Consider the following 27,832-nt stretch of genomic DNA (forward strand, 5'->3'; position numbering starts at 1 on the left):
CCCCCGTTAAACTGTTCCTGTACCCCTGGGGGCACGCGTATCACACTTTGGGAAACACTGCTTTACAGGATGCATAGCGAAATCTTTCAATAAAAAATAAGCACTTTTTAAGCACCAAAAAAATATTTTTAAGCACTCTATACATTAAGAAAATAATTTTCAAAGATTGTACATGATCTGACAAATAACTCTTTTCTTGATAATATTAGCCACTATAAAAAGGTCAAGAGATTTTTCGGTTCGATTTCAGAGGGTGGAAAATAAAGCCTGAAATGGAGAATATCTTGAAAAATGCAGCAGACTTGCACATGAGAGTGCAAGAATCTCACCCCGATCCCAGCTCAGTAGACGCACATGCAGATTGATGGCTTCATATGCTATGGGCCTATGGTGCGCCGAAATCATGGGTGCAAGTTGGAAAAAAGGCCAAGACTGAAAATTTTTTGACTGAAATACCTAACATACGCAATACCCCCTCGACATATGCAAACTATCTAAGAAAGCTTTACCATAATACATCAAGATTAAATACTGTACAAAAAATGTTTATTTATCTGTCTTTTGATAAAAATAACAACAGGACATAAGAAGGTAGACCAATAACGTAGACCCAAAAAATATTTTTAAGGACAGAAGAAAAAAATTCCGATTTCCGTCTTCGAGTCAGTCTTGTTTCCGTCTTACCTCCGTCCGCGGACATTTTCGAAAGACGGAAATCCGTCCTGGGGACGGAAGACTTGCACCCATGGCCGAAATAGACAGTGGCTGAATGAATTCTGAAAACGCTGAATAGAACAATGGGAAAAGCACGCTTTTGGATAATACGTGTCGAAAATAGACATGGTAAAGAAAAGAAATCTCATTTTCGAAAAGGGAAAATGAAGCACTTTTTAAAAACACTTAATGAAAAAAGCACCTTTAAAGGCTTTTAAAAAACGAAAATAAGCACCTTTAAGAACTTTTCAAAAACACTATGCCCTATTGGAATAAAAGGTTCAGTGTGGATGTACATCGTGCCAACGTAATCGCAAACAGGTCTCTTTGAAACGGTTGTTGCAATTGAAGGGTCATGCAATGGTTGTAAGGGAAGGGTGCTGTAATGGCTGAATGAACTATAATTTTAATGGCATTCAAATTACTTCAACTGTTAACGTAATATGTTATAATTAATACCAAACTTTTATCAGCAAAATTTGTGCGATATTAATCAAGTAAAATTTACATTTTCACACATTAGGAGGATATACCACTACCCATAGAAAAAGCACGTTTAAAATTTGCATGCTAAAAACTAAGCAGTTCAGGTAATTTGCAGAATATCGCTTATGTTTATTTGAATGAGAAGAAAAACCCGATAATGATCTGTAACATTTACTGTCATGTTATGCATATGAATGAAAAATAAAGAGAAAAATCAGAAATTAAATTACCAGACTTGCTTAGATCCTCCATGGTTGGCTCCTTACAATCTGGACCTCTATGGCCAACTTTTCCACAGTTGTAACAAGTTGCTAACTTTTGAGGAGGAGGAGCAGTTGTTTGAGAGTAAGCCCCGTAGCATTGAGACCCTTGACTAGCAGTTTGGCTAGGGTTACCCTGAGTTGAAGGGGACTGTACAGAGTACGTTTGCTCAGGATATATAAGCTCAGGTGGTAAAGTAGTTATTCCATTTGGCAAAGTATAAGTGAAGCCTTGTCCGTGATTCGTTATGCCTGGCTGTGGCACAAAACCGTTAGATGGCGGTTGTGTTTGGAGAAACGGTAAGGAATGATGAAATAAGTATGGCATTCCAAGATAAGATAAAGATACTGGCACAGCAGAAGGCTGGGGGGCAGCTCCTATGGATGGTGAAGGAGCTGGGGACGGCCTTGCAGAGTTTGTAGTATAGCACGGGCATGAAACGGCTGTCAAAGGCGAAGAAGAATTCAAAATGTATCCTGTAACATACGGCGTATCTGAAGTCTGTATCAGAGGCTTAGGAGTCATATCACAATCCCTAAGAGGATTTTTCTGTGTCATCCTGTTACTAGTCACTCCAGAATTTGTAACTACAGTCATATTGTTGCTCTTATATGTTGTGATACTACAAGATGCACTTGGAGAAGTGGAACAACCAGAAGTGACCACAGGGAATGGAGAAACACTCACAGATGACATCACCCTGTCTGGATGAGATCTTGTTGGACCAGGTATGAATGTAAGAGCACTTGCCAAGGGAATTCTTGAAAATTGATGATCGTAAACAACTGCACTAGGACTTAAATGTTGAGGAGCACTGTTCGTTCGACAAGGAATCGGTAAATATGCAGGTTTCACGTTTGGAAGCGGTGGCATCTGAGTGACAATAGTACTGTAAGGTATTGCCAATGGGATCACAGACAAAGAAGTACGGTTTACGCTGCCTTTCACGTTAAGCGCATCGTCGTCACGCTTTATTACAGAACTGTCTGACGTATTTGTCTCGGAATCCTCACTTTTACCAAATTCTGATGTCAAATTAGACAAAGATCCTGTCAAAAGTTAAAATTAAATATGATAAAAATCATTTCAAATTGAAAAACCGCAAAATACTGAAAAGAACTTGGTTACTCTCAGAATAAACAGAGAATATAATTTAACCTACATTAAAAAAAACTTACTCTTATCAGCATTTTCATCATTACTGGAACTGAGAGAGCTACTTTGATTGCATGTGTCGCCAGGTGATGGACTTTGGGGAGGACTTGAATATTCTGAACATATCGGAGAACTATCGTTGCTGTTCGATTGGTTGAGAATAGACTTCTGCATGAGAACTTTTTTAGGAACATAACATCCAATTACGCCATTGGGGGGACTAAAAGTAATAGAATAAAATTCAACTTAGAAAAGTACTAATTTTATGTAGCCAATGTAAATTTGGAGAATTTTTTTTTTTTTTTTTTTTGTAAAACTTTATACTAAATAAAATTTTGGAAAATGCAAACATTTACCCACCAAACAAAATTTTTTTTGTTGTTCTCCAGCAATCATAATTTTATTATCAGAAAAATGCTTGAGTTGATAACTTTTAAATTAATTTAAGACAAAGGTAATTTATGTCAGATTTCCTTACGAGTGAAAATTACTTTCTTACACCAATCCTTGACACATTAATAGTGAAGACTGACTTTATAAAGACAAAATAAATTTCCTGCTCACAAAAAAAATTTAATTTTGTCAAAAGGAAAGGAAATTTTAGTTTATTTAAAAAAATGTTACTCGTTAAGCATATTCATATTAAAAGTAATTAAAAGCATTGCATACAATTTGAAGGAAATGAAAAAATTATACATGTAATGAGGATCAACTGCCTTATGACAAGATAACCTTTCCACACCATGCTGTTAAATCATTATCATATAGGATATAAATTCTGCGATAAATGTAATTTAATACATACTCCATATTTGTAAAACAATTAAATAAATAAAAATAGATTAAATCTTCAAAAAAAAAAAAAGACATTCTGTGAACCTGCAGAAATTCGAAATCAAGTATTAATCTCAGGCATTTTTACTGTCTTCTTATTCTTTCAAGGAGAAACATTTATAAGCAAATTAACACTAATTATACAGGGTGGCCACTCAAAACAGATTTCAAATTTCCCTGATTTTTCCAGGTAAAAATCTTAAAATTTCCAGGATTGTGTTTTTCTACCCTTTTTTCTTATAAAGTGTAGGATGTGTACAAGAAAAGTGTATTATAAAATATCTTATTCAAAATGTCATTTTTTTAAAACATATCTTGAAAAAAAATTAAAATTTTTTACAAGATATTTTTTTATTATTTTTTAATGTTCTGGTACAACATTAATTTTTAAAAAATTAAGACGTGGAGAAAATAATATGTTTAGCTTGCAGAATATATTGTTTTTATTGAATTTAATGTGTTACTTTAAGTAGTATTTGATCAAAGTGTACCTACAAAATGACAAAAATCAGAATAACCAATAGAACCTTGGATAAGTATTGTTTAATATATTTTCATTAAGAAAAAGAAAACCGTTTCAGGTGATTATATATCAATAATTTTTAATAATTACAGTGGCTCCCAAAAGTGCTCACTCACTTATAACTTATATAGAAATAGGAAATAAAAATTCAATAATTAAAATGACTATTTCACAATGGGTATTTGATAATAAGATGTATAATGTCTTAGCAAAACTGCACGGAATATTTTAAAAACAAAGCAAAAGTTAATTTTTTAATCAAATAGTAACAAAAATGTTACCCCACGAAAGTCATTGTACATTTAAATGTTTTGGATCTCAAAATTAAAATTATCGTCAATTGCTTTTTCTATTTATTTATTTTTCATTAAATTTTTTATTTCTTCATTAGCAATTTAGAATCAAACCTATAATAGCAAAATTATATTTTAATTTTTGCTTGCTAGCTCCGTAATACTTTATTTCATCATTTAAAAATGACTTGTGGTCGTAATAAAATAGACCAAATTTGATTATTCGTCTTCATAAGAGGTAAATCAGTAATGAATATGTTAAATTAGTTTACTGTATTCAATTGAACTGTGCAATATGTGATAAAATGCTTAAAAGAACTTCATATCAGAGATTAAAATTATAAATTTTGTGGAAAAATTCATAAATTTGCAATAGTTACACGTATTTTCAACCTTTAAAAGCTATTGTAGATTTTAAATTAACATTTAGTGGAGCTTCCTTTGGCATATGTGTATCAACACTTTTGTGAATCACTGTAATTACATTTCAATATAAAGCTGTACTGTATACAGCATTATACTGTATTTCATCTTACCAGTGCTTTTTATAAAATTCACTGATCATATTTTCCTTAAACCAATATCTCAAGTCAAATTTTTAAATAATGGTATTTTGAAATATCATTTTTATTTTAAGAAATTCAGTATAAAAAAATAAATGTCAGAAATGTAAAATTGTCTAATTTTTAGTTCTATACTCTATAGAAGAAAAAGAAAATAGATAAAATTCCTTAAAATTTATACTTTTTTGATTTTTTTTTTCTTATTTGAAATTAAAACATTTAAAGAATTCCAATCTAAACACGCGGTTTTTCAGTTTAGCATAGTTAATTGTTTTTGTTTGAACAACTGGAATTTTTTACAGTGCAGAACTAAAACACTAAGTTTCGTTTTCTTTCTGACTAAACACATATGAGTAAAAAAAATTATATTTTACGTATATATACATCATTTAATATGTTTCCTATATATTCCTTAGTCATTGTCAGCTTTTTTAGGTAAAAAGAGGAATAGTTTTGAAATATCATCTCTGGAATGCAAGCAACATTTCATTTACGAACTTTCGATATTGTGATAACTATACAATTCGAATTTTGAATCAAAAAACTAATATTTACCAACAAAACCGTAAAATTTGATATTGATATATAGTTAGTTCTTAAAAAAAAACTTTTTTCAAAATAAAAATATACTATAAAAGGTTAAAATGAAATAGAAAAAATCAGCATTAATGCAAGAATTGTAACAATTTGTCGACAAACATTGCTGTTAGTGATGGGGAAAAATGCGTGATTGGTTGGTTTGCTGAGAAAAAATAATTTACAGATTTCTTTGAATGGGACTTCAAAAGCTTTCAGAAAAAGAGTGCAATATAAAATCTATTATTATTAAATTATAACCAACTAATTTTTAGAGAATTTAATAAAGTTAAAAATACAAAAACATTTATACTCATTTTGTCAAAATAGAAAAAAATTACCACTCTCAATTGCGAACAAACTTGAATCAGTGTGTGAACACGGACAGAATTTAAAAACCAAATCCTAACCCCGTCTTCCACATCCACCATATTGCCTTTCCTAAATTGCACAGTCTGCATAGAGATCAAAGGTTTCTACATTTGGTCAGCAACCATAGGAGAATTTTATGTTGTATTCTAGTTTAACAGGGTTATAATGGAGCAAATTTTGATGAAAGCAAAGCAAGTTGATGATATTTTAACTGTTTGGAGATACATTTCCCTCTAAAAAATGTGGATATAATGGATGAAACAATTTAAATTAAGAAAATTAGCAAATAACTTAAATTAGTGAAATTAAAAAAATATCTAAGAAAAAATTTCCAGCTTTTCTTTAAAATTTCCAGGTTTTTATCCATATTTCAATGATTTTTCCAGTATAAAAAAAATTCCCTGATAATTCCAGGCTACTATTCCGATATTATGCAATAACACAGTTGCCACTAAAATCTGGAAAAAAGATTCCCTGTTCATATTATACACAATATATTAAAAGGAAACACAATTACTGTGCTCCGGTGTCAGCTATATTGGGCTGACTATACTAAGTTTAACTGCGAATCCAGAAAAGGATCAAGTATTGGAAGAAATTTGCCTTCATGGAGGACTTTTTGATGGAACCAAACAGCATTAGCGCTACATGAAGAGAAAAACCCTCACAGTTAGCCTGATATCAAGGGGACTCTAACCCAGGATCTGTCTATAACTGAAGTTATTTTAACGTCAGCACTGCGGTCAGTGCAAGCTGGAAGCAGAATTAGTAATGCCAGTCATTGCTGGGATTTGAACCTGGCTCACCTCATTACAAGGAGAACGCGCTATCCCCTGAGCCAGTATGGCTGGACTTAAACCATTAACACTCAACATACTGCAGTACTGGCGATAGCAGTATCTGTTGAGGAATAAAAGAAGTATTTTTGCCATCAGCGGAAATTTTATCACAGGGCTGCCACACACAAAAAAGGAACAAATTGGCGTTTTTAGCAGCCTAAAGAATGAAAATAGTTCCCGAAAATTTATGATAATTTTTAAATAAAAGTTAGTGTCCTAGTACTAAATTTTTATATCAAACAAATTTGTATATTTGCAGAAAATTACTTTACTAAAAAAAAAAACATACATTTCCTAAAAATTTTCCCCCGCTATCAATAATTTAGCAAATATATATGCACATATTCCTTGTTAAAAGTGATTATTCAAATTCGAAAAGTTGTAAATAAGTCACCTGTGGCAATCCTGTTTTCACAATTTATTATTTTTTTCCAACAAATTTGAGAATATACGGGCAAACAGGAGATAGTCGTATAATACAGGAGACTAGTAAGGTATGATAATATTTATAATGATAGTAATGAACAATATTTAAGATGATTAAGATTTGCAATTCACGTGCTTTTTGATGCCAGCTATTTTTTAGTTTTCAGTGTTTTTCAATCCACCAGCAAATTTTTTATTTTTCTGCTTATGAAGATTTGTATAAATGCTGGCTCAATATGTGTTTTAATTTTATAATTACTTATTTAATGACATAGGCTGCAGCAAGCCAATTTTGGCTACACGCTTTCTTCCTGCACAAGTTCTTTTTTTCTTAGGGGGGGGGGGAATATATAGCGTTGATAACTGATAAAAAAGAGCAAAAATGCTATATTATGCAATACCAAACGTAAAACATTAATGTTTCTGAGCATATCTAAAAATGTATCGAAATATAATGATGCCAAAATATTAACATTGTCCAGTTCTAAAACATGAACTTTCTAAATGCATAATTAAAAGATAAAAAAATAAAATTAAAAAAAATAGAAGTATTCTTTCAAAATTGTCCCTTTTCAATTTTTACAATTAGGCATTCCATTTCCAACTATTCTTTAATGTATTTTTATGTGTTGTAAGTAAGTTTCTTGATTTTTACTAATTATCGCTAATGCACGTCAAAAATATAAGCATTTCTTCTAGCCGATTATATGCGACCTCTCAATTTCAGCCTTTATCATTGGAAATTTTTTTACTAAGCCCTGTAAACGATACAATTAAATTATAATAAAACCCAACAGATTTGACAATATGAATTATGCGAAATATTTACTAAACAATAGTAGGACAGTAGTGATCAGCTATGGATTTAATAAAAACAAAGTCTGTCCGTTTTCCTTTTATATTTTAGCTAATAAATAATTTACCTTTTGCAATCAGGTGCTTTGTTCAGCTTTGATGCACTATCTTTAGATATATTTAAGGATTGAAGTTCATCAACAGGCACAGTTCGATGCTACATAAAAATAATCAATATAAAAATGCAACATACTTGCAATGCAATATAATATACAATTTTTAAGCTGCTCACAGTTAAAAAAATACAAGCGAGGTGAATATTAGCAATTATCAAGTACTGAATGCAGGGTTCATGCTCTACTATAAAAATAAAATTCAAGTACTTTTCAAGGACTTTTTATAAAATTCTCAAGGACTTAAATTTCAGTTAAAGATAGACTAAAATTTAACATTTTAAACTAAAATGTTTTGACGATAAATGTTAGTCGATAATAGCAGTACTGAAAAATAAGACTTCCATTGCTCTCTCTTGATTTCGGAAAGTGATCTAAGTACATATATAAAAAAAACAAGGGTGATTGGCATCAAGTAGAGAATAAAATTCATGATGCATAAAAACGTCAGGTTTGAATTTTGCATTAAGGCTTATTTTAAGCTAGGTATACAAAGTCTGAATAAGCAAAGATTCGGGCAGAAGACGGGGTAGGGGGGAATGTTCTATATAATACTGTGATATCAATTAGATATTTAAAAACAACTCTGCCGGGAGACTTTTATTCAATATTTAAAGTGGCAGAAGCATTTAGACAGTGAAATTTAAATTGTTCTTAAATATAATTTTGAAATTTCGACCACTTTTCTATTTAAGAAAATTAATCAATTATTGGATGTTGCGGCTTGATTATCATTTTAAATTTATTACCAGTCAACCATTTTAAATTTAAACAGTTGCCAACTTTAACCTCAATACCTTCTGATAGATTCTTAGTAACAATTTTGGTCACTGACTTTTTTAATTAACCACTCATACTTGAATTAACTTTTTTTCAGTAGCATCGATCACACGCACTTGACATGGTCACGTGAATATGAATTTCAACGAGTAGTTTTCAAATCGAGTATAAATACGAAAATCGATGTTTGATATCGCAAAATGCGTGAATACGAATAGCGACATTGGATTTTAAACTCGCGGAAAAACTAATTGCGCTAAAAAAACGCTTAAGTACAAATCGCGATATTAGATTTTTAAATTGCTTTAATGGGAACAGCGAGTACGATTTTTGAATCACGCGAAAACGAAGTGCAACACCAGGTATTAAAGTGGACAAAAATAAAAAAAGCTGAACTTTTACAATGCAGGTCACTAGGATGAGGGGGGGGGGGGAGTGCTCTATATGATACTGAGATTTATAAAAGCAACTTTTAACTATGCTGGGAGACTTTTATTCAATATTTAAAGTGGCAGAAGCATTTAGACAGTTAACTTTAAATTTTTCTTAAATATAATTTTAAAATTTTGACCACTAATATATTAAAAAAAATTAAGCAATTATAGGAAGGCGAGACTATTAAATTACTTACTAATGAAAAATATATCACTTCTTTACAGTAACTAATTCCAGAGAAAGCTTACTTCTACTACTTTCAAGAATCGCGATATTGGGTTTTAAAATCGTGTGAATATGAATCTTGATATTGGATTATAAAATTGCATGAATATGAATCGGGATTTTGGATTTCAAAATCGATTGAAAATGAATCACGAAATTGGATTTTAAAATCGCGTGAATATGAATCGCGATTTTGGATTTTAAAATCGCGTGAATATGAATCGTGCTGTTGGATTTTAAAACCGCGTGAATATGAATCGCGATATTGGATTTTAAAATCGCGTGAATATGAATCACGATATTGGATTCTAAAATCGCGTGAATATGAATCACGATATTGGATTTTAAAATCGCGTGAATATTATTCACGATTTTGGATTTTAAAAACACGAAAATAAAAATCACGATATTGGATTTTAAAATCGCGTGAATATGAATCGCGATTTTGGATTTATAAAATCCCGTGATTACGAATCACGCTGTTGGATTTTAAAGACACGAAAACACAAATTGCGATATTGAATTTTTAAATCGCGTAAATAAGAATCACGATGCATAATTTTTAGATCATGTGAATACGAATCGCAGTGAGTAATTTTTAAATAGCGTACAAATACGAAAAACGATATGATATTACAACTGCGTGATAACGAATCGCAAAGTTGGATTTAAAAATGCGTGAATACGAATCGCGACGTTGGATTTTAAACTTACGAGAATACAAATCGCGATATTGGGTTTTAAAAACGCTTAAATACAAATCGCGATATTGGATTTTGAAATTGAGTGAATAGGAATTGCTAGTACGATTTTTAAATAGCGTAAAAAAATTGCAACACGTAAGTTTTAAATCAGTTAAATACAAAAATCAATGATTGATATTAAAATCGTTTGATTATAAATCGCGATTTTAGCAAATTCCGGTGCAGTTCCTAATATTTAAAATTCCAAAAATCAGCCAAAAAAAAAAAAAAAAAAAAAAAAAGCAAATATCGGCGCTCGTAACGAAACGCTTAAGACTCCTTTCCACTCTATAGCAGAAGTCGCTGTATCCGACTATCGTTCGGGCGGCTTGGGTTTCTCCAATAGGACTTCCTAAAAATTTTAGTTTTTGGAACATGGTCGGAAATTTTCAAAATTGGGGAAAAAAAGCGGATTTCCGCTTTTTTGTGGAAGTCTTTCATCCCTGCAACACATAATTTTTAAATAAGTCTAATACGAAGATCGATGATTGATTTTAAAATCGCCTGAATAAGAATCGAGATTTTGTCAGAATCTGGCGCAGTTCCCAATATTTAAAATTCCTAAAATCAGTCAAGCGTACATAAAATCCTAAAATCAAACAGTACGTGTCATCATCTGAAAGACGGGGAAGTCATTCTCTCACACTTACGCGCGTCAAAAAGTTAAACATAGAAATACTGGAAATAGGGCTGTTTTCCTGAGTTTTCGATACTTTTCTAGGATTTAATATCATTTTCAAGTACTTCTAGGGGCCCTTGAAAATCAAAATGAAATTCAAGTACTTTTCAAGGCCGCGGGAACCCTGTGAATGATGAATTCCGAAAACTTTAACTATTTTTTACTAGTATGGATGGTTGACCGCCTAAAACTAAGCATAGATGGCGTAGGGATTGAAATTCGACGTAAGACTTCTGGGTTACTGTTTCCAATAGATTTTTAAGCCTAAGCTTGAAAAAAAGTCCCATCAAATCTTACAATATAATGCCTTTTCGCAACTTAAATTTCAACAAAACAAACCACGTATGAATTTGGAAGATTTCATAAGCATGCTATGCCCTACAAGATGAAACTCAAAAAATAGTTAACGTTAATATTTTATACAAATGTAGCCAAACAAGGGATTAAACTCAAAACATAGCCAACCTTACAACTTATTTATGTTGCGATATTAATTTTCCTAAATTTGTGTTAGGCTCACAAACATTTAGAATTTATAAACTATGGGAAGATCTTATGAATGGTAATATTACACGTAAATTTAAACATAAATCACATCAATAAAACTTCCTAGAATATTAAGCCTCTTCACACATCGACTCGTAGGCACAATATAAGCGGAGGGATACACCGGAAGTTTTCAATATTTCTTCCGGTTTTAAGAAGCGTGTAATTGTTTACATTCAGTCAACCATCCGTAAAAGATACAGTGCGGCTTTCCGGAGAACTCCCCCAGACACCAGTCGTGGCGGGTACTATGGTTACGAGGAAAGGTCACTTCGAATAGGGGTGCGGGGTGAATAGTTTCGTCTTAATCTTAGCATAGGTCGTCGTGAGTAAACCAAATGACACCTTCTTTCCTCCATTCCACCCCCATTAGAAATGTGTTCTTGCTTGTTACCATAGCAGCAGACAGCCCCAGACTTTCAATCTAGGAGTTCACCTCAGAGCCGCACTATACCTTCTTTTGTGGATTGTTTTAAACGCCGTACAACATCAGCAGCATATAGTTAAATATTTATTATTAAAGATAACTTCTGCATACTTCAATGGAATTTAGGACTTGATATCATAAAGACAAAGCAGAACACATTATGCAAGGCATAGATACCAATTTTCTTCATAAAAAATTACAAGGCCAAATTTTCCAAATCAGTAAAACCAAAATTTTTTAAAATGAGAAATGTTACTATTCAAAGCATACAGGATTTAAAAGAATGTATTAAACTTTTTAAATAAAAGAAGTAGGTAAAATACCTCCTCCCTATAATTTCTACCAGTTCCACAATGTTCAATAATGGGTTCCCTTGTTAAGAATTTATCTGTAGGAGCATCAATTGTACTTCGATCCACGGAGGAGCTCCATGGAGATGGTGCACGAGAATTAGTAGCAGAATTTTCAGGAGACATATAAGGAGAAGATAGAGGAGACTGGGCTGGAGATGTTGGAGTATAGTTGCTGTAGGAATTAAAATCTGGTATAATACTTAATATAAAAGATATGATATAAACACATGAAGGTATAAATTTCATAATAATTGTGCATAATGCACTAATTTACACATGCTGCATAATATTTTACACATAGGGTATTTAAGGGATTTTTATAGCTATCAAAATAGAAAAATCGCAATATTTTACAGTTATGATTGACATTAAACATACTTGAAATGTTATGTATACTCATAATTTTGAATATTAAAACACATATAATTCATCAAAGATAGTTAAAAGATATTTTTTAATTCATTTAAAAAGTTTGGAATAAAAATAAACTGAACATTTTATACGAAAAAAAGTTCTGAACTGATATCTATAAACGAGGTTCACTTCATTATGTAATACTTATTTAAATATTCAAGCAAGCAAGGAATAATGTGTACAAAAATCGGGAGAATTTTAATTAACTAGTAGACCAGAAGAAACTGGAAAAATCCAGTAGTTTACTGCAAAATCCAGTAGAGCTGACAGCTTAGCATATAACTATACTGCTATTGATACAATGCAACTGCATTGAAATTATTACAAGGCATGATACCGATAGTTTCGGGACGACAAAAAAACAAAACAAACTGTAACATAAAACTTTAAAATAATGATATTTAAATTACAAATAAAACAATAAAAATTAAAAAAAAAACCATATTGACTAAAACATAAGCTAAATTAAATATTTTTTTTTTTAAAACAGTCCCCTTTTTAGTTACATGAAAGTTTTGATAATTGATGGTTGTTTTAAAATGCAATTACCTATTGAATTCTCAACTGTAATTATTTTTTACTAAAAGAATATTAATTGCAATTTGATTAACATGTTCTTTTAATCAAAAATAAATATTTAAAAAAAAATGTGATTCCACAGTACATCATTTTAAAAATTCTGTGATAAATGAATTGTTAATGATTTAAAAATCATTTCAAATTAACTGTACAAAGACATCAATTCAAATTTATGGTGCAACTTAACTTTGTTATGCAAGGTTTGATTTCTTCTGAAGATAACAAATTCTTCCGAGCAAACAGAAATTCTTCTGACAAATTTTTCAGATTTTTTTTGAAGATAACAAATAAGTATATCACTCCAAATTCTCTCTGACAAAATTTAATGACAGAAAAGTTTAATTAACTGAGTTTTTTCCTCCTTTATAATATCACTTTTTCCTCCCTTATAATATCACTTAAGAGTCCTAAAAATTCTTAAACAATAAATTGATTCAAATATACAAACTAGTTCAATCACCTTGGAATTTGTGGATGGTCCCCTATCCAAATTTACAATTTTTTACTTATTTATGGAGAAGTACTGTTATGAATAAAATACAGACATTTAAATATCAGGGTTGTCACTCAAATCTGGAAAAAAAAACTCCCTCTGTTTTCCCAGTACATATTATACACAATATATTAAGAGGAAACACAGTTACTGTGCTCTTGTGTGAGCTACATTGGGCAAACTATACTAGCTTTAATTTAGGGAAAAAAGGAACAGCTGAAGATACTTAAATAATGCTATAGTACAGGGGTGGGCAACCTGCAGCGCTTTGAAAGATTATTTGTGACTCTCGATAAATGTACCCGAGTTCCCTTACATTTTTGTGCTATTATATTTCAAAAAAATTATTATCGTTCTGTATCAGTATGTGTTTAAAATTGTCTTTTAAATTACTGAGAACAAATATGAAAGACTAATTGCAACGTTGTTCAATTCAAGGTGAGTTTTCCATTTCCAATATAATTATGACACAAAAAGCACCTGGAGAATTTGAATTAATAGAGATACAAGAAGATCAAGCTCTACAATTAAAAATAAGTCGACGTCGTTTACTGAATTTTGGAAATTTGTACCAGAATCGAAGTATCCTCAATTGAAAAAGGCTGCTTGTTGAATTATTTCAATATTCAGAACAACATACTTTTGTGAATCATTTTATTCCACTTTTAAAGTCGTGAAATTCAAATACCCATCAGTATTAACTAACCAGCGTCTCAAAGAATTACCGAGAAGTGCTGTCACCAATTATTCATTAGATTTTAAAAAATTATCAGTAAGTAAAATAAGTGTGTTTAATTTTAAATTCAATACACATATTATGTACTTATAATTTATTTCAATAAATATGATTTATGTAAAAAAAAAATCCAATACCTTTTAAATATGTATTTAATTGCTGCTCGGGAAAAATTTCTTATTTTGAAAAATGGCTCGACTATGTAGGAGCTTGGTCACCCCTGCTGTAGTGTATGAAATAGCTTAGTATAATTGAAATATCATCCTTAAATATCCCATAGATTATGCATTGAGTGGTCACCATTTTACAAAATAAGAGACTAAATTCCCGGTATTTTTCCAGTTACCAAGAAATGAGAACCAAGAAGCACCAATAAAAAACCAAGGAAGTGCTCATATGTGAGTTCTGTTTAAAATCTCTATCATCAAACAAGGAAAAGGACACACCTTACTTCAGCATATTTTCTCGGACATGAATTCGGTAATACTTTTTGTCTACTTTCCGGATGGTGGCCAGGAGACTTTTCAGACATCTGAGAATTATATATCGTTAATGAACGCAGACGAGAGCTTCTGGGAGGCAATTCACCCTGCTTATGGTCTACATGTTTGGTATTTCTGGAGATGGATGCTCGATTAGAGCTAGAAGGCATGAAGAATTTTCGGACAAAATCATTCTCCAATACATATCCAGGTAGTCTCAAATTTAACTGCCTATAGAAGGTTGGAAAGAAAGTGAATTCAAAGGAAATAAAAATTATAAATTAAAAAACAAAATACAGCAAATATTTTTTGATAATTATGAAGTTATTTAATTCAAAAACTAATAATAAATTAAATAAAAATGAAGACATACTTAAGACACATGTTTATATAAACTGTCATAATACAGAGTTACCACTTTTATTCTAAAATTAAAATGAATTATTTTTAAGTCTTTAAATAATAGGCGAAGCAATTATGACTCAACTTACTATACATTATTATACTTTAGTAGATAAGAAAAAATAAATAAAATGGATGACAAAAAAGTATAAAAATAATATTTTATTTTTCAATATTAACCATATTTGTTCATAAAATGCAACTAACATTACGTATAGTTATCAACTTCAAACTCAATTAAATAACTCTTTATCATCAGACTCAAATTTAATTGAAAATGTACAAAGAAGACATTGAATCTCATTTTTGTCAAAAGAGGAACCCTTAAGAGTAATAATAACATTGCAAAAGAAAACAAATACTTTATTTTTCAAATTTTAAAAAGACAATTGCTTTTCTTTCATTTTAGGTGGACATTTATCAACATTTGTAAATCACAGAAACATATATATATATATATATATATATATATATAAAAATAAACACAAACATTATAAACTACATTGAAATGATTAAAATTTCAAAATAAAAAGCTTTATAACTTACTGTATATATTCTGCCATGCACGTTATAATACTTTCATTTAGAGTGTGCTGCTTATTCCAGGTTGCTATTGCAACTATAGAAATATACAAAAAGTTTATACAATTTTGAAATTAAAATTTCCTGAAGTTAAAAACAAATATAAATTGGACATCACATACTATAAAATTTGCAATAACAAATTTAAAGCTTGTTGTAAAAGATGGTATCCATAACACACTTATATAAATTGAAGTTGTTTGTAGTTAAAATTCAATAAAATTATAATTAAGTGCAGAGGAGAGTGGTTTAAAAAATTTTAGTCCATAAAACCCTATTTAAAATCTTAAAAATACAAGTTTAATTTTATATTATCAGTTATATAAATACACATTTATTATAATCAGAATAATATTGATTAGAAACTAATCAATATTTGTAGATGTAACATATGGTGGAAGAAAGTAAAAGAAATAACTTTTTTCCAGTATAAAATACAATCTAATATGAAGTATAACTATTTTTTATCAAATGTACACTAAACATATAAAACACGAACTAAATATAAAGAACAGATTAAATTGGGACTAAAAAGGCAGAAATAAAATTATTTTAAATATTAAAATTAATTGAAACATTAATTGAGAATAAATTATAGAACAAAGTGCGAAATTTAAATTTTGTTTTATTTGGATGAAATAATGCAATTTAAGTAATTTTTTTTGACTCGTAGCAGTAATGAGTAGCGTTTGGGTCTTACTACACATTGAAGTGCCTGCAAATTAAATACAGTGAAACAGTGGCGTACGCTAGAGAGGGGTTTAAACACCCCCCTTGAGCTCAGACAAAATTGCAAAAATAAAAATTTTAGTAGAAATCATGCAAGCTATTATTTTTTAAGACTATATATTTTTACTTACCTTATGCCTTCTTTTTTTCCCCTTACGGTATTTCTCAGAATACTGAAAAAACATTTACTATAATAGGGTTGTAATTTTAAGACCAAATTCACGTGATACTGTTACGGACTGGTTCCTTTCTGTCCTGCCAGTATAGTTTACGAAACTGGTTGTCATTCGAGAGTTCTTTACGCGATGATTCTGGAATCCTAGACGTTCTGTCGCCTTTGAGACAATTCGAGAATTTTGGAGATGCAGTGACAAATTATATGAAAGGGGAAACGGAGTACAATGGAGTTAGTTAGTCAGGCTAAGAGTCAGGTTGCCTCTTGTTTTTTGGAACTTGTCGCTAAATTTGTTTTGTCTTAACAAAAAGCTCCTTCAATCGCCATAAGCGTCGTCGCCACTATTTCGACTAGTGAAGAAATCAGTAACAGTACCATTGCAGGGTTCCCACTCTTTAAACAAAGCAAAAATTAAGGACTTTTAAGGACTCTTTTTTGAAAAAATTAAGGACTTTTTCGAAAAACTAAGCACCTTAAAAATAGTATGATTAATTTTCATCAAATATACCACCAGTGACAGTTATTTACTTTTCTTAAAAAAATCAAGTAATAAAAAAAAAATAAGAAGAAACAATTTTATTATAATGTAAGTACTGATATAACTGTATTAATTAACAGAGTTCAGTAAAGTAGGACCAGGTAATTTCTGCAAGTTGGTTTTTTTTTAAAAAAAGTATCTTCAGATTGTTAAATGTTAACAACATCTATGAAGCAAAACCGTATTCCATTTTTAATGATTTCACTGAAATTGAATCGTAAAATTAAGTGCAGAAATTAAAATTTGCATTTTTTCACACATTTAAAAAAAAAGAGTAAATAATGAAATTTGGGAACATATTGAAAAAATTAAAACCAGTTTTTATATTTCGCTGTTAGGCACGCATAACATATTCAGTTGTGGGCCAATAATGTCAAATATTAAGTAATACCAAAAAGTTAGTCTCTCTAAAATGCATGGTCTCATTCTAGGTGATAAAAGAATGACTTTTTTAAAAATATTTTTGTAACACTGAAAAAATTATTCCTATCAAGTAATAGTGACGCAGAAAAATTAAGGACTTTTAAGAATCTTGTACCAAAATTAAGTACTTTTAAGGGCCCTTATTTTCCAAAATAAAAACTAAGCAGTTTTTAACCCTTTCGCGACGCAAAGCGCGAAAGCGCGCTTACCGCTGAGGCCGGCAGTCTCTCTAGCGTGTGTCTCCCCAGGGCCGGAGGGTTTTTTGATGTTAAGCCTAATTCCATGAAATTACCGAAATATCAGCGCTTTGTTTAATATTGTTCTGTAGAGTATTTAAGTGACATATGCTTTATATATATTTCTATGGATACTTTATTTACTTAAGTTATTTCTTGTTTAAATGTAATATAAATATTAATAAGTTTAAATATTTTGCATAATTTCCTCTATTTCCAGCTCAGTTAAAAATTTTCGACGCTTCGACATTCTAACGGTAAAAAGAAAAAAAATTCAAGCCTACAAGATCTAATTATCCACTAAAAACTAATCCGAAAATCGAAAGTAGCGAGAGATAAAAAAAACTCCCTTACTTACTGTAAATAAATATCACGTGCTAATTTAAAGAGCCCTCATAAAACATTCCCCCCCCCTCCACTCCTTCCCCTAAAAACCACGTGAATGTACTTTCATCTTGAGTAGAAGGTCAAATCTACATGTATCTGAAACCATATGGACATACAATGCCATCTTTTGGAAGAAATTTCATTTTTTTAAAACGTTCCGAAACGCTGGCACAAATAAGTGACGGTCGGGGGTGAACGAAAAAACTCTCTGACACGCGGGTGTGTCGGCCGGGAAGTGAGCGCGTTTCTTGCTGTCACATATATGTGACAGTCGGCTCGAAAGGGTTAAGGACTTTTAAGAACGGTGGGAACCCTGCATTGGAGATACTGTGCTCGTTGAAGTTATTCATTCCAGCTCGAAACATTGAGATCGTAGCATAGCGGATATTTCTGTGCCAATATATATATTTGCTGTTCTTGGATCTTTAGGATGTCAAAACGCAAGAATTTAAATTTTTTTTAATTATTTTGCGAAAAAATCATGACCTGAAATTAGTGAGGTGACAGCATCTAGTACCAATGTAAGTTTTTCTGTTGTACAGAAATGTGATACTTCCATTGAAGAAAGGGTTTCTAGCATAACAAAACTTGATGAATGTGAAAGTGACCCCAAAGTGTTACTTCCCACCCATATGATGTTGGACTTTTTTCAGAAGATATTGCATTATGTTCTTAAACTTAAAAAATCAAATCAAAATTTAACTAAGCAATGTTGTCTAAATAAAAAGTTAAAATTGTCTAGCGGTCTAAATTAGGGAAATAATAGTGCTTTATTACAGACTCGAATTTCTTTTAGTAGTTTCAGAAAATTATGAACACCCCCCTTGAAAAAATTCTGCGTACGCCACTGCAGTGAAATCTACTTTTATTTTATTAGTCATAATATATAAACTCAATTTTGTAAACGTCCTACAGATATAAAGGGAACTTGTTCACTTTTTTCCCTCTCTGCGTGTGTTTCTTACTTTTATTTATTGTATTGAATTAAGAAAAGTATTATTATCAATTATAGAATATTTTGGGTTACAATTAAGGCATAATTTACAACAAAGAAAAAAAAAAAAAAAACTATAAAATTTACCTGGTATGGGTGGAATACATTTATCTTGGTTAGTACTCTTCGCTTCGCATGGAAACATACGTACTAACTACAAAAGAAAATAATTATTTGGTAAATAAATTCAAGATCCAGTGAAGAAAACTTTTCAAAATTAGATAAATATTTACCTCTTTGTGGAAGACAAATAAATCATGAGGATTTTTAAAGGCATCTGTAACTTTAGTACTTCCCCAAGCCACCTGAAAAGGAAAAGTATTTTTCAAATTAAAGAGAGTCTGCTTTCATAAAACATACTGACAAGTTATGAAACATTGCGATGGTATATACATACCCTTATTCTGATAGACATCCTTTTATGAGGAGGCTTAACCTTTAAGCTTGTTATTTGAGCTATATTAATTAAAATAATTAAATTAGTACGAATGGCATTAAAGAATAAGATAAAATAACTTTTTTGCTAAAAATTCATTTCTCAAAAAATAAGTGAATGTAATAACATGAAATAAGTAGATAGCAGAAGAATTTTAATGCCACAATATAAGTGGAATAATTAATGGTTCATATAGAATTTCTTTGACTGGAATAATTGAAGAATTTTAAAGCCCTAACATATGAAGAATGATCTATTTTTCATATATTCTTTCATAAGAATTTCATTTTGTTTGTCAAAATTTGTAAACGAGCATTAATATCAGACATTGACTAATTATTGAATAAGAGACATAGAAAATGGGTGCAGGTTAGAAAAAAGGCAAAGACTGAAATTTTTTTCTGTCAAGAACTCCAACATATATAATCATGGAGGGGTGTCACTCTAAACAAATTTCCAAACTGAAATTATGTTTTGACCAATTAACACAATCTAGCGTTGTTTACCAGTACTGAAAATGACAGAAAAAGCACCAAGCGAATACGGATGAAACGAGAAGAAAAGGAGCAAAATTAGCCAAACTGCAGAATCTGTAATGGTTCACTTTCGCTCCGCAGCACCGAATGTCCAAAGCTGGGAGGAAGTGTAATTTTGAATTTTTTCCTCAGTTCTCCCAAGCTTTTGAGGTTCAACACGCCTTCGCTTTCAGTACACCTCGCAGAGAGAAGGGGGAAATCTAGACTCCTTCTGTTGATCGGCAAGATTCCTCTGTAGGTCTGAGCTTACTTGTGGATGGAAAGGGAGGAATGAGTCATTCTATTAACGAAGGAAAATCTTTTGGAGCGAATAAAATACACTAACATTTACCCACTCAACAGAAAATAAATATTGCGGGCACTTAAAAATTAGTTTTTTTAAAACAAAAGAGAAAAAAAATATTTCGCCCTCGAACATTTCCGTTAATTCTTCTGCCCTCGAATCACTTTTGTTTCAGTTTCACTTCCGTCCGCGGTCACTTTCAAAAGAGAAATTAGTCTTGTGAATAGAAGACTTGCACCCTTGACATAGAATGATCTCCTGCTTTAAACGTATATATTTCTCGGTATAAGCATCACATGGAATTTCTTAAAAATATATTTAATATATTTATACCATTTAAATTGAAATTATTTTACACATTCTGCATTCAATTTTTAAAATCAAGTGAGACAATCTAAGGCGTTAGCGAGATGTTTTTTATAAATATTTTAGTTTATAATTTTAAACAATGTTAACCCTATACACGAATAATAAAATTTTTTAGAGCAAAATGTTAGAAAATTATGAAATAATTCTCCTTTTTGAACTAAAAATCCTCTAAAGAACATTTTATTCTTCAAATGATTAATATTTCAGTTTTTATTTTCTATCTGAATAACTCTGTTCAATATTAAAAAAATTTAATAAATATGTAATCAATAAATATATGTTGAGCTGTTACAGAGTGCCTTCCACCTATTAGAGAAACTTAACTGCGGGAAGGTAAGCAAATATGTAAAAAAATAAATACACTGCTGGACAATTGCTAAGGACGGATAACACTATCATCCATAGCAACCACAAAATGAAAGGAAGCAAAATGTGGAAAATAAGAATAAGTGCGGGATATAGTAAGAAGAGGTATGCGTATGCAAATTTTTTTTCCACGTCTGCTGATCACGTGATAGCGCTGATAAGGGCTTTAAAGGTTTTGACGCGTGTGGAGAGTTGTTGTTTCAAGTCAAAGTTTTACAGGAAAGATTTAGTTGACGTACTTGAAATTTTCGGCATGTCTTCCCGATATCACTTAGATGATTTTAAGCGTAGCAGAATTATTGGAAAGATCGAAGAAAGGCGAAAAATAACAGATGTTCACATCGCTCACAGCATTATTTCACGGCTGTGGAAATCCTTTAAAACTACTGGAATGTGTAGTAAGCGGCACGGGGGAGGTCGTGTTAGAAGTACGACGTCTGCAGAAGATAGATACATCGTCCTATAAGCGAAAAGGAACAGGCGCACCACAGCTCAGCAGGTGGCAAATCAGTTTCTTGCTGCCACAGGAAAGCAGATCTCCCGAAAAACTGTTGCCAGACGTTTGAGGGGATGAGGACTATGCACCCGCAGACCTGTTGTGTGTGTCCTATTGTCCAGACAGCACCTTACTGCCCGTTTGCAAAGGTGTCGTGGGCATCACAATTGAACTGAACAGGACTGGGCATGCGTACTGTTCTCAGATGAGAGTAGATTTTGTCTGTCATCGGATTGTAGACGCCAAGTGATCTGGCGCGAGAGTGGTACTGGTCATCGCCCAGAAAATATCCAGGAAAGGGACCATTATCCGACATGCAGTGTCATGGTGTGGGCCGGCATCATGATCAATGGCCACACGCGCCTATATGTGGTTGCGAATGATGCTATGACGAACCAACGATGCATTGATGAAGTTCTACTTCCTCATGTTCGTCTTTTCCGTGGTGCTGTCGGTGATAAATTTGTTTTTATGGACGACAACGCAACATGTCATCGAACGCTCGCTGTTCAGGATTGTCTAGACAGCGAGGGTATTCAGCGCCTCGTATGGCAATCACGTTCTCCAGATCTAAACCCCATTGAAAATGTTTGGGATACTTTGGGGAGGCAACTTGCTGGTCGAAACTATCCTCCGACAAACAAGAACACCCTCATCCGTGCACCGACAGAGTAATGGGATAAATTGCCTCAACAACTGCTGGATAATGTTGTGCAAAGTATGATACGAAGTGTAGAATGTTGCATCACACTCCACCGCAGACATATCCCGTACTGACACCTTTCTTCAAGTCGCCTGCTGACATTTAGATACATTGTTCCATTTTTCTGTACGCAGCATCAAATGAACAGTTTTTTTCTTTCAGATGTTTCATAGCTTTTGTACTTTCCAGAACAATAAATATTCTTTATTCTAATGTCTGAACAGTGTGGCAACTATTTTTTATCCTACTAGACCTCATGTCTCGCTTAATGTTATGCTACAATGCAATTTGTGATCCGTCCTTAGCAATTGTCCAGCAGTGTATATCCAACACAAATTTAAAAAAAAAAAAAAAAAAAAGAATTTTACCTTCAAAGGGTGAATCACAAGACTTTAATTGCTGAGAAGAATTATAGCGATAAGAGATTGCTGTATTAGGTATTTCTTTATCACTCAGATTAGATTGTTGTAGCCCAGTTGATAGCTAAAAAAATTTCATTAATATGAATGAAACTGTGAATTACAAACAAATAAAAACTCAATTTTACTTGAAAAATAAAGTTAAATAAATTTACTTTAAACACATAAAAGATAATAATATTATCTATTATAAGTATATATCTATCATATTATATATCTATATAATATTTAAAATTATCTTTAAATATTATAAAAGGATGACCATAACATATAAGAAAAACAGAAGTAATTTATTATTGAATTATTTATAAAAATCTTGAACATTTTCTATGTTTAACAAGTAATGAAAAAGGAGAGAGGACAGGTTACATTTAATTTCTCATATAGATCTACAGGCAAAAAAGTTATCAGCTTTATTATCAGTAGTTATCATTATTAACTTTTTAAAATGTTATGAAACTCCAAATTTATTATTCAATTAGTGGGGAATGATTAAAACTTTTAAAATTATTGCTGTCAACATGAGAGAAAGAAAAAAAATCAGTCCAGTTTGTATGAAATGATATTAACTCAATGTTAACATCTAAAATATTGTCGACAGAAAATTTTAAGGATTTTTTAAGTCACTAAAGTAAAGAAACTTCATAATGCTAATTGCTAATAACTGCAAATTTAAGTTGAGTGCAATACTTTCCAGTTTCGATTCACCTTAATTGGACTTAAATATAAAATACTCTAATTAGATTTTTTAATTTATAAATTTTATTATTTAGATATTTTTCATGCTTTATAATAAATTCTGACATTCTTCAATTGATTAAAAAAATTATAAAATATGTTTTAAATAAATTATAGAATATTTTTTTTTTTTTAAAAAAAAAGCTTCAAATTTATAATTTGATGAAGTATACCTAAATTGACAGTAAACTTTTTTCAAGTTAGCAATAAACAATAAAAATATCTATTTTGACTTTCTCATTTTTAGGAACAGGAAAAATCAATTGCTAAGTCTACAGAAAAATTAAATAAAACTGTCAGCTATACTTTTAACAAATGCTTATCTCAGACCTTTTGGCAAAAGTCAAAAACACTAGCCACAGAAATAACACCTATAAAGATAATAAATAATTTAGCAAATTTTAAATTTCTAATACTTTCAAAATGCTCACAAAATTAGAACCTCAATATCAAACAATACATGTTTTCCTACACTACCATACGTACTGTTATCCAAAACACTTTAATGCTTAACTTGTAATTTTTCACTTTTATTTTTAAAAAAAATATACCTCAAATTTTTTTGTGTTCATTTGAAAACAAACTTTCGCTTTCCATGAAAATTAGTAAACTTTTTAAGGATGCAATGAATTTTCAATGAATAATGTAAAGTTACAAAATACTACTAAAATTCAAACCTATTATAATTCTGCGAGCTAATGAAATACATCTTTATTTACAGAATATATTTTTTGTGAAATTTTTGGATGAAAAAAAAAAAAGACTTAATTTGTGAATGAGTCAATAGTGGAAAATGAAGGGAAATTCCCCTTTAATATTTATAATCAAATTGAACTACACATTTATTTTTGAGGAAAAAAGATTTTTTAAAAAATAAATAACTATCAATAATTAAAGTGAAGCACATAACGAATGAACAAATTTTTTGCTCACCTGTGAGAAAACATATCTAGAATTAGATATATATATCAAATATTTTTCTCTTCATACATGATATTCATCAAAGTAAGCAATATTTTAATACATAAAAATAATTAAATATTTTATAATTTTCATGTGTACAAATTCACACTGATTATATGACAATGTTAAAAAAAAAAAAAAAAATTGATAGCTGAATAGCAGAACAAAAATGACCATTTAGGGTAGGGGTGCACAAACTTTTTGAGGGAAGGACCACTTGCACAGTAGCCTAAATTAATGAAGGGCCACACATTAGCCCTGTTAGTGGCAAATATGATAATTTGTTATAAAAACATAAGTGTTCTAAATACTAAATATTTTTATCAGTAAACTTAGTAACATATTTGCAGAAAATTAAATATACTTTTAATTATTTGCATTTAGTTAAAACTAAAAAAACTGATACATTTTTGAAAAACTTTTTCCATTTTTCAGAATAATTAATTTATCAAATATATATATATATATTCATAAATATTGGGAGGGGGGATATAAATTCTAACCAAAAAGTAGCTTACAGAAAGAAAATGCAAAAAATATACACATTTTATAGAGTTACATAAATTTGAATTAAATATTGTAATTAAAGAAATTTATAATGTTTAAACAAAAACCGAATTATAAGAAATTTTTCATTACTTTCAGAAATTGCGGGCCGCACATCTACAGTCCACAGGTTGTGCACCCCAATTTAGGGTTAAATTTTTGAGAAGTTCAAATTTGGTATTTATAATGTAATACTTTAACATAATGTCTCATCCCTAGTCAATTATAGTATAAATTGCTTCATTTATATGCATTTATCATTATAAACTAATATTTTGCAATAGAGCCTAATTGTATCAAGTGTGAAATTAAATTAATTTTATACTACTTCTTTCGTCCAAAATTTGCTTTTTAGAAACAATACATTTTATTCAAAATAGAAAACATATTATTGCCTTAACTAATAGTGATTCTAGACAACTAACTTTATCAACTGTTTCCTTTAAATGTGATGTATGTTTACACAATTACTCCGATGATGAAAACACCTAGCAGAAGACTAGTTAAAGAACCTGTTCATAGATATTTTAACGTCTCTAAGAAAATCAACTTAAGGCATAAGAAGATTTGAAAGCTATTTATAAAAAATATTTTTTTTAAAATTGCTTAACTCAAAGATTAATTAGAATATATTACTTTTCCAAACCACAGCTGTTATAAAGACAATTTTAAAGCAGGAAAATTTAAATGTCACCTAACTCCCTTCAGTTTTTGTTTTAAATACAGTAGACTACCCTATCCACTTCAGATTTCCTACTATTTGCAAAATATTTTGTCGAAAAACTGTCGTAGTTATATGAACACTTACTTATCAGATCAAACGTTCAACATTTATAGAGTCATGTTTTAAATCAAGGAAAATGAAATGTTTATAAACTTAAGTTTTCAATAATATAGACCTAACTCAGACAATTACCTCAATTTCTGTAATAACTTGAATTTGACCTTGATAATTAAAAGTTACTCAGGGTTTTACCAAGTTAAATGAAAAATATTTCTAACAAATTTTATAATATTCACTTGACAAATTTAATAATACACCTCTTGAAGGTTAATGCATTTAAAAATTCATTATTATAAATTTTTCTTATTTTATTACCAAACATTAGGTAAACAGGGTTAAGATTCTAGGGTTTAGGGGCACATTTACCCAGCAAGACTTAAATCATCTACGTATTAACTTACAAATAAATTAACAAACATTTTAAAATAAAACAGATCACAATTTTGTTCAACGTTAGGATTACGCGCATGAATCATACCTCATATTTAGTCCTTGAGTTCTCCAACTCTCTTACATAAGACTCCAAATTTAAACTTAAGTCGGTTAAAAAATTTTGCTGCTCGAATGTAAATGCTGGATGATGCTGAGCTATTGTCAATAACAATAAATACTGATCAACGACCTTTGAATCTAAGAGATACCCCGACATGGCCAAGTTTTCAATTTTAATTTCTTCACATAAAACTTTAAAGATTTCTTTTGCACAGATAAAATTAGATGAATTTAGAAGACTAAGCAATACTATTAGTCTGCTTCGCATGCAAGATTCATGAATGTTTCTAATTTTGATAATTTCATTCATATCATTAGCTTTCAGTTCATCTTCTTTAAAAACATAAAAATCTTTCCTTCCCAAATCTTCAATACAAGTTCCGTAAAATCTCAATTCTATAGGATAGCACATGTTTAAAATGCCACATATCGCTTCGATACGTTTGGATGCTTTTAAATTTTGAAACCACGAATACACATCCTCTTTGCAAACCATGGTTCATAACTAAATTTAGAAATTGTGAAAAAACAATATTTCGCGTGATATATACACCATATACACAAATGGCGATCTCCGAAAGTTAAATCAGAACTGATATAATGTTGCCATCATAATAAAAAAATATATCTAAAAAGTTTGAAGCACAGCATAGCCGAGAGATCTAAGTATCCCATTCATATCAAGTATTTTACATTCTCACTATATTGACTAAGTTTGTCTTAGTTTTCATCAGTTTCGCATTTGCGTTGATAAGCTCTGCGCAATGTTTTCGCGAAAATTAGGGTAGAAAAATGAGAAAAAAGCAAGTTTATTTACCTTGTCGCGAATTGGGAGTTAAAAAATTGTGTTTAAATCCCAGTAGCGTAGTAAGAGAGAACGGCTAGGTTGGTCTGTCCTTGGCGGCATTTTACATAGACGGCGAATTCATTAACATCAACAAATTCCGCAAAACTCACTGTTATATATTTCTGAAGTTTTTAATCAAAACAAATTGGGTGGAATACTAAAATTATTATGATTAATAACTTCATCCGCATATTTTTCTTATAATAAATAACTTTTTTTTTAAATAGATCAATTCTTCCATCAAAATTTCCAAAATGTTTTTTCTTCTTCTGTTAATTATTGAATTTTGTGAAACATTAAAGGGTCAAAAATCTATATAGTTATTTAAATAAAATATTAAAAAGTATCTCCAGTTTAAATTCTTTTGCTTGACGTACTTTTTAAATAACCATATTTAATATATTTTTTTTAAAAATTTCAAACGATTTTTTTTGCAAAAAGATATCTTTTGTGTTAAATCTTCTTATTGCTAGGAATTAATAATAC

General features: G+C 30.5%; 1 protein-coding gene across 1 annotated transcript in view; it reads right to left on the reverse strand.

Annotated features, from left to right (window-relative positions):
• Positions 1–27,107, reverse strand: part of LOC107436542 (uncharacterized) — a 30,968-nt gene extending 3,861 nt beyond the window's left edge. The window contains exons 1-11 of the mRNA XM_043038902.3: positions 26,486–27,107; positions 22,926–23,040; positions 19,766–19,824; positions 19,602–19,673; positions 19,456–19,522; positions 15,851–15,923; positions 14,867–15,133; positions 12,169–12,370; positions 7,966–8,054; positions 2,640–2,836; positions 1,431–2,510 (exon numbers count right to left, since the gene is read on the reverse strand). Of these exons, the coding sequence (XP_042894836.2) occupies positions 1,431–2,510; positions 2,640–2,836; positions 7,966–8,054; positions 12,169–12,370; positions 14,867–15,133; positions 15,851–15,923; positions 19,456–19,522; positions 19,602–19,673; positions 19,766–19,824; positions 22,926–23,040; positions 26,486–26,995 (2,731 nt within the window). The 5' untranslated portion in view covers positions 26,996–27,107. The remainder of the gene's footprint in view (positions 1–1,430; positions 2,511–2,639; positions 2,837–7,965; positions 8,055–12,168; positions 12,371–14,866; positions 15,134–15,850; positions 15,924–19,455; positions 19,523–19,601; positions 19,674–19,765; positions 19,825–22,925; positions 23,041–26,485) is intronic.
• Positions 27,108–27,832: the final 725 nt, after the last annotated feature.

This window comes from Parasteatoda tepidariorum, chromosome 3 (genome assembly GCF_982258835.1).
Source record: "Parasteatoda tepidariorum strain Cologne lab strain chromosome 3, Ptep-v5.0, whole genome shotgun sequence".
NCBI classification, from domain to species: domain Eukaryota; kingdom Metazoa; phylum Arthropoda; class Arachnida; order Araneae; family Theridiidae; genus Parasteatoda; species Parasteatoda tepidariorum.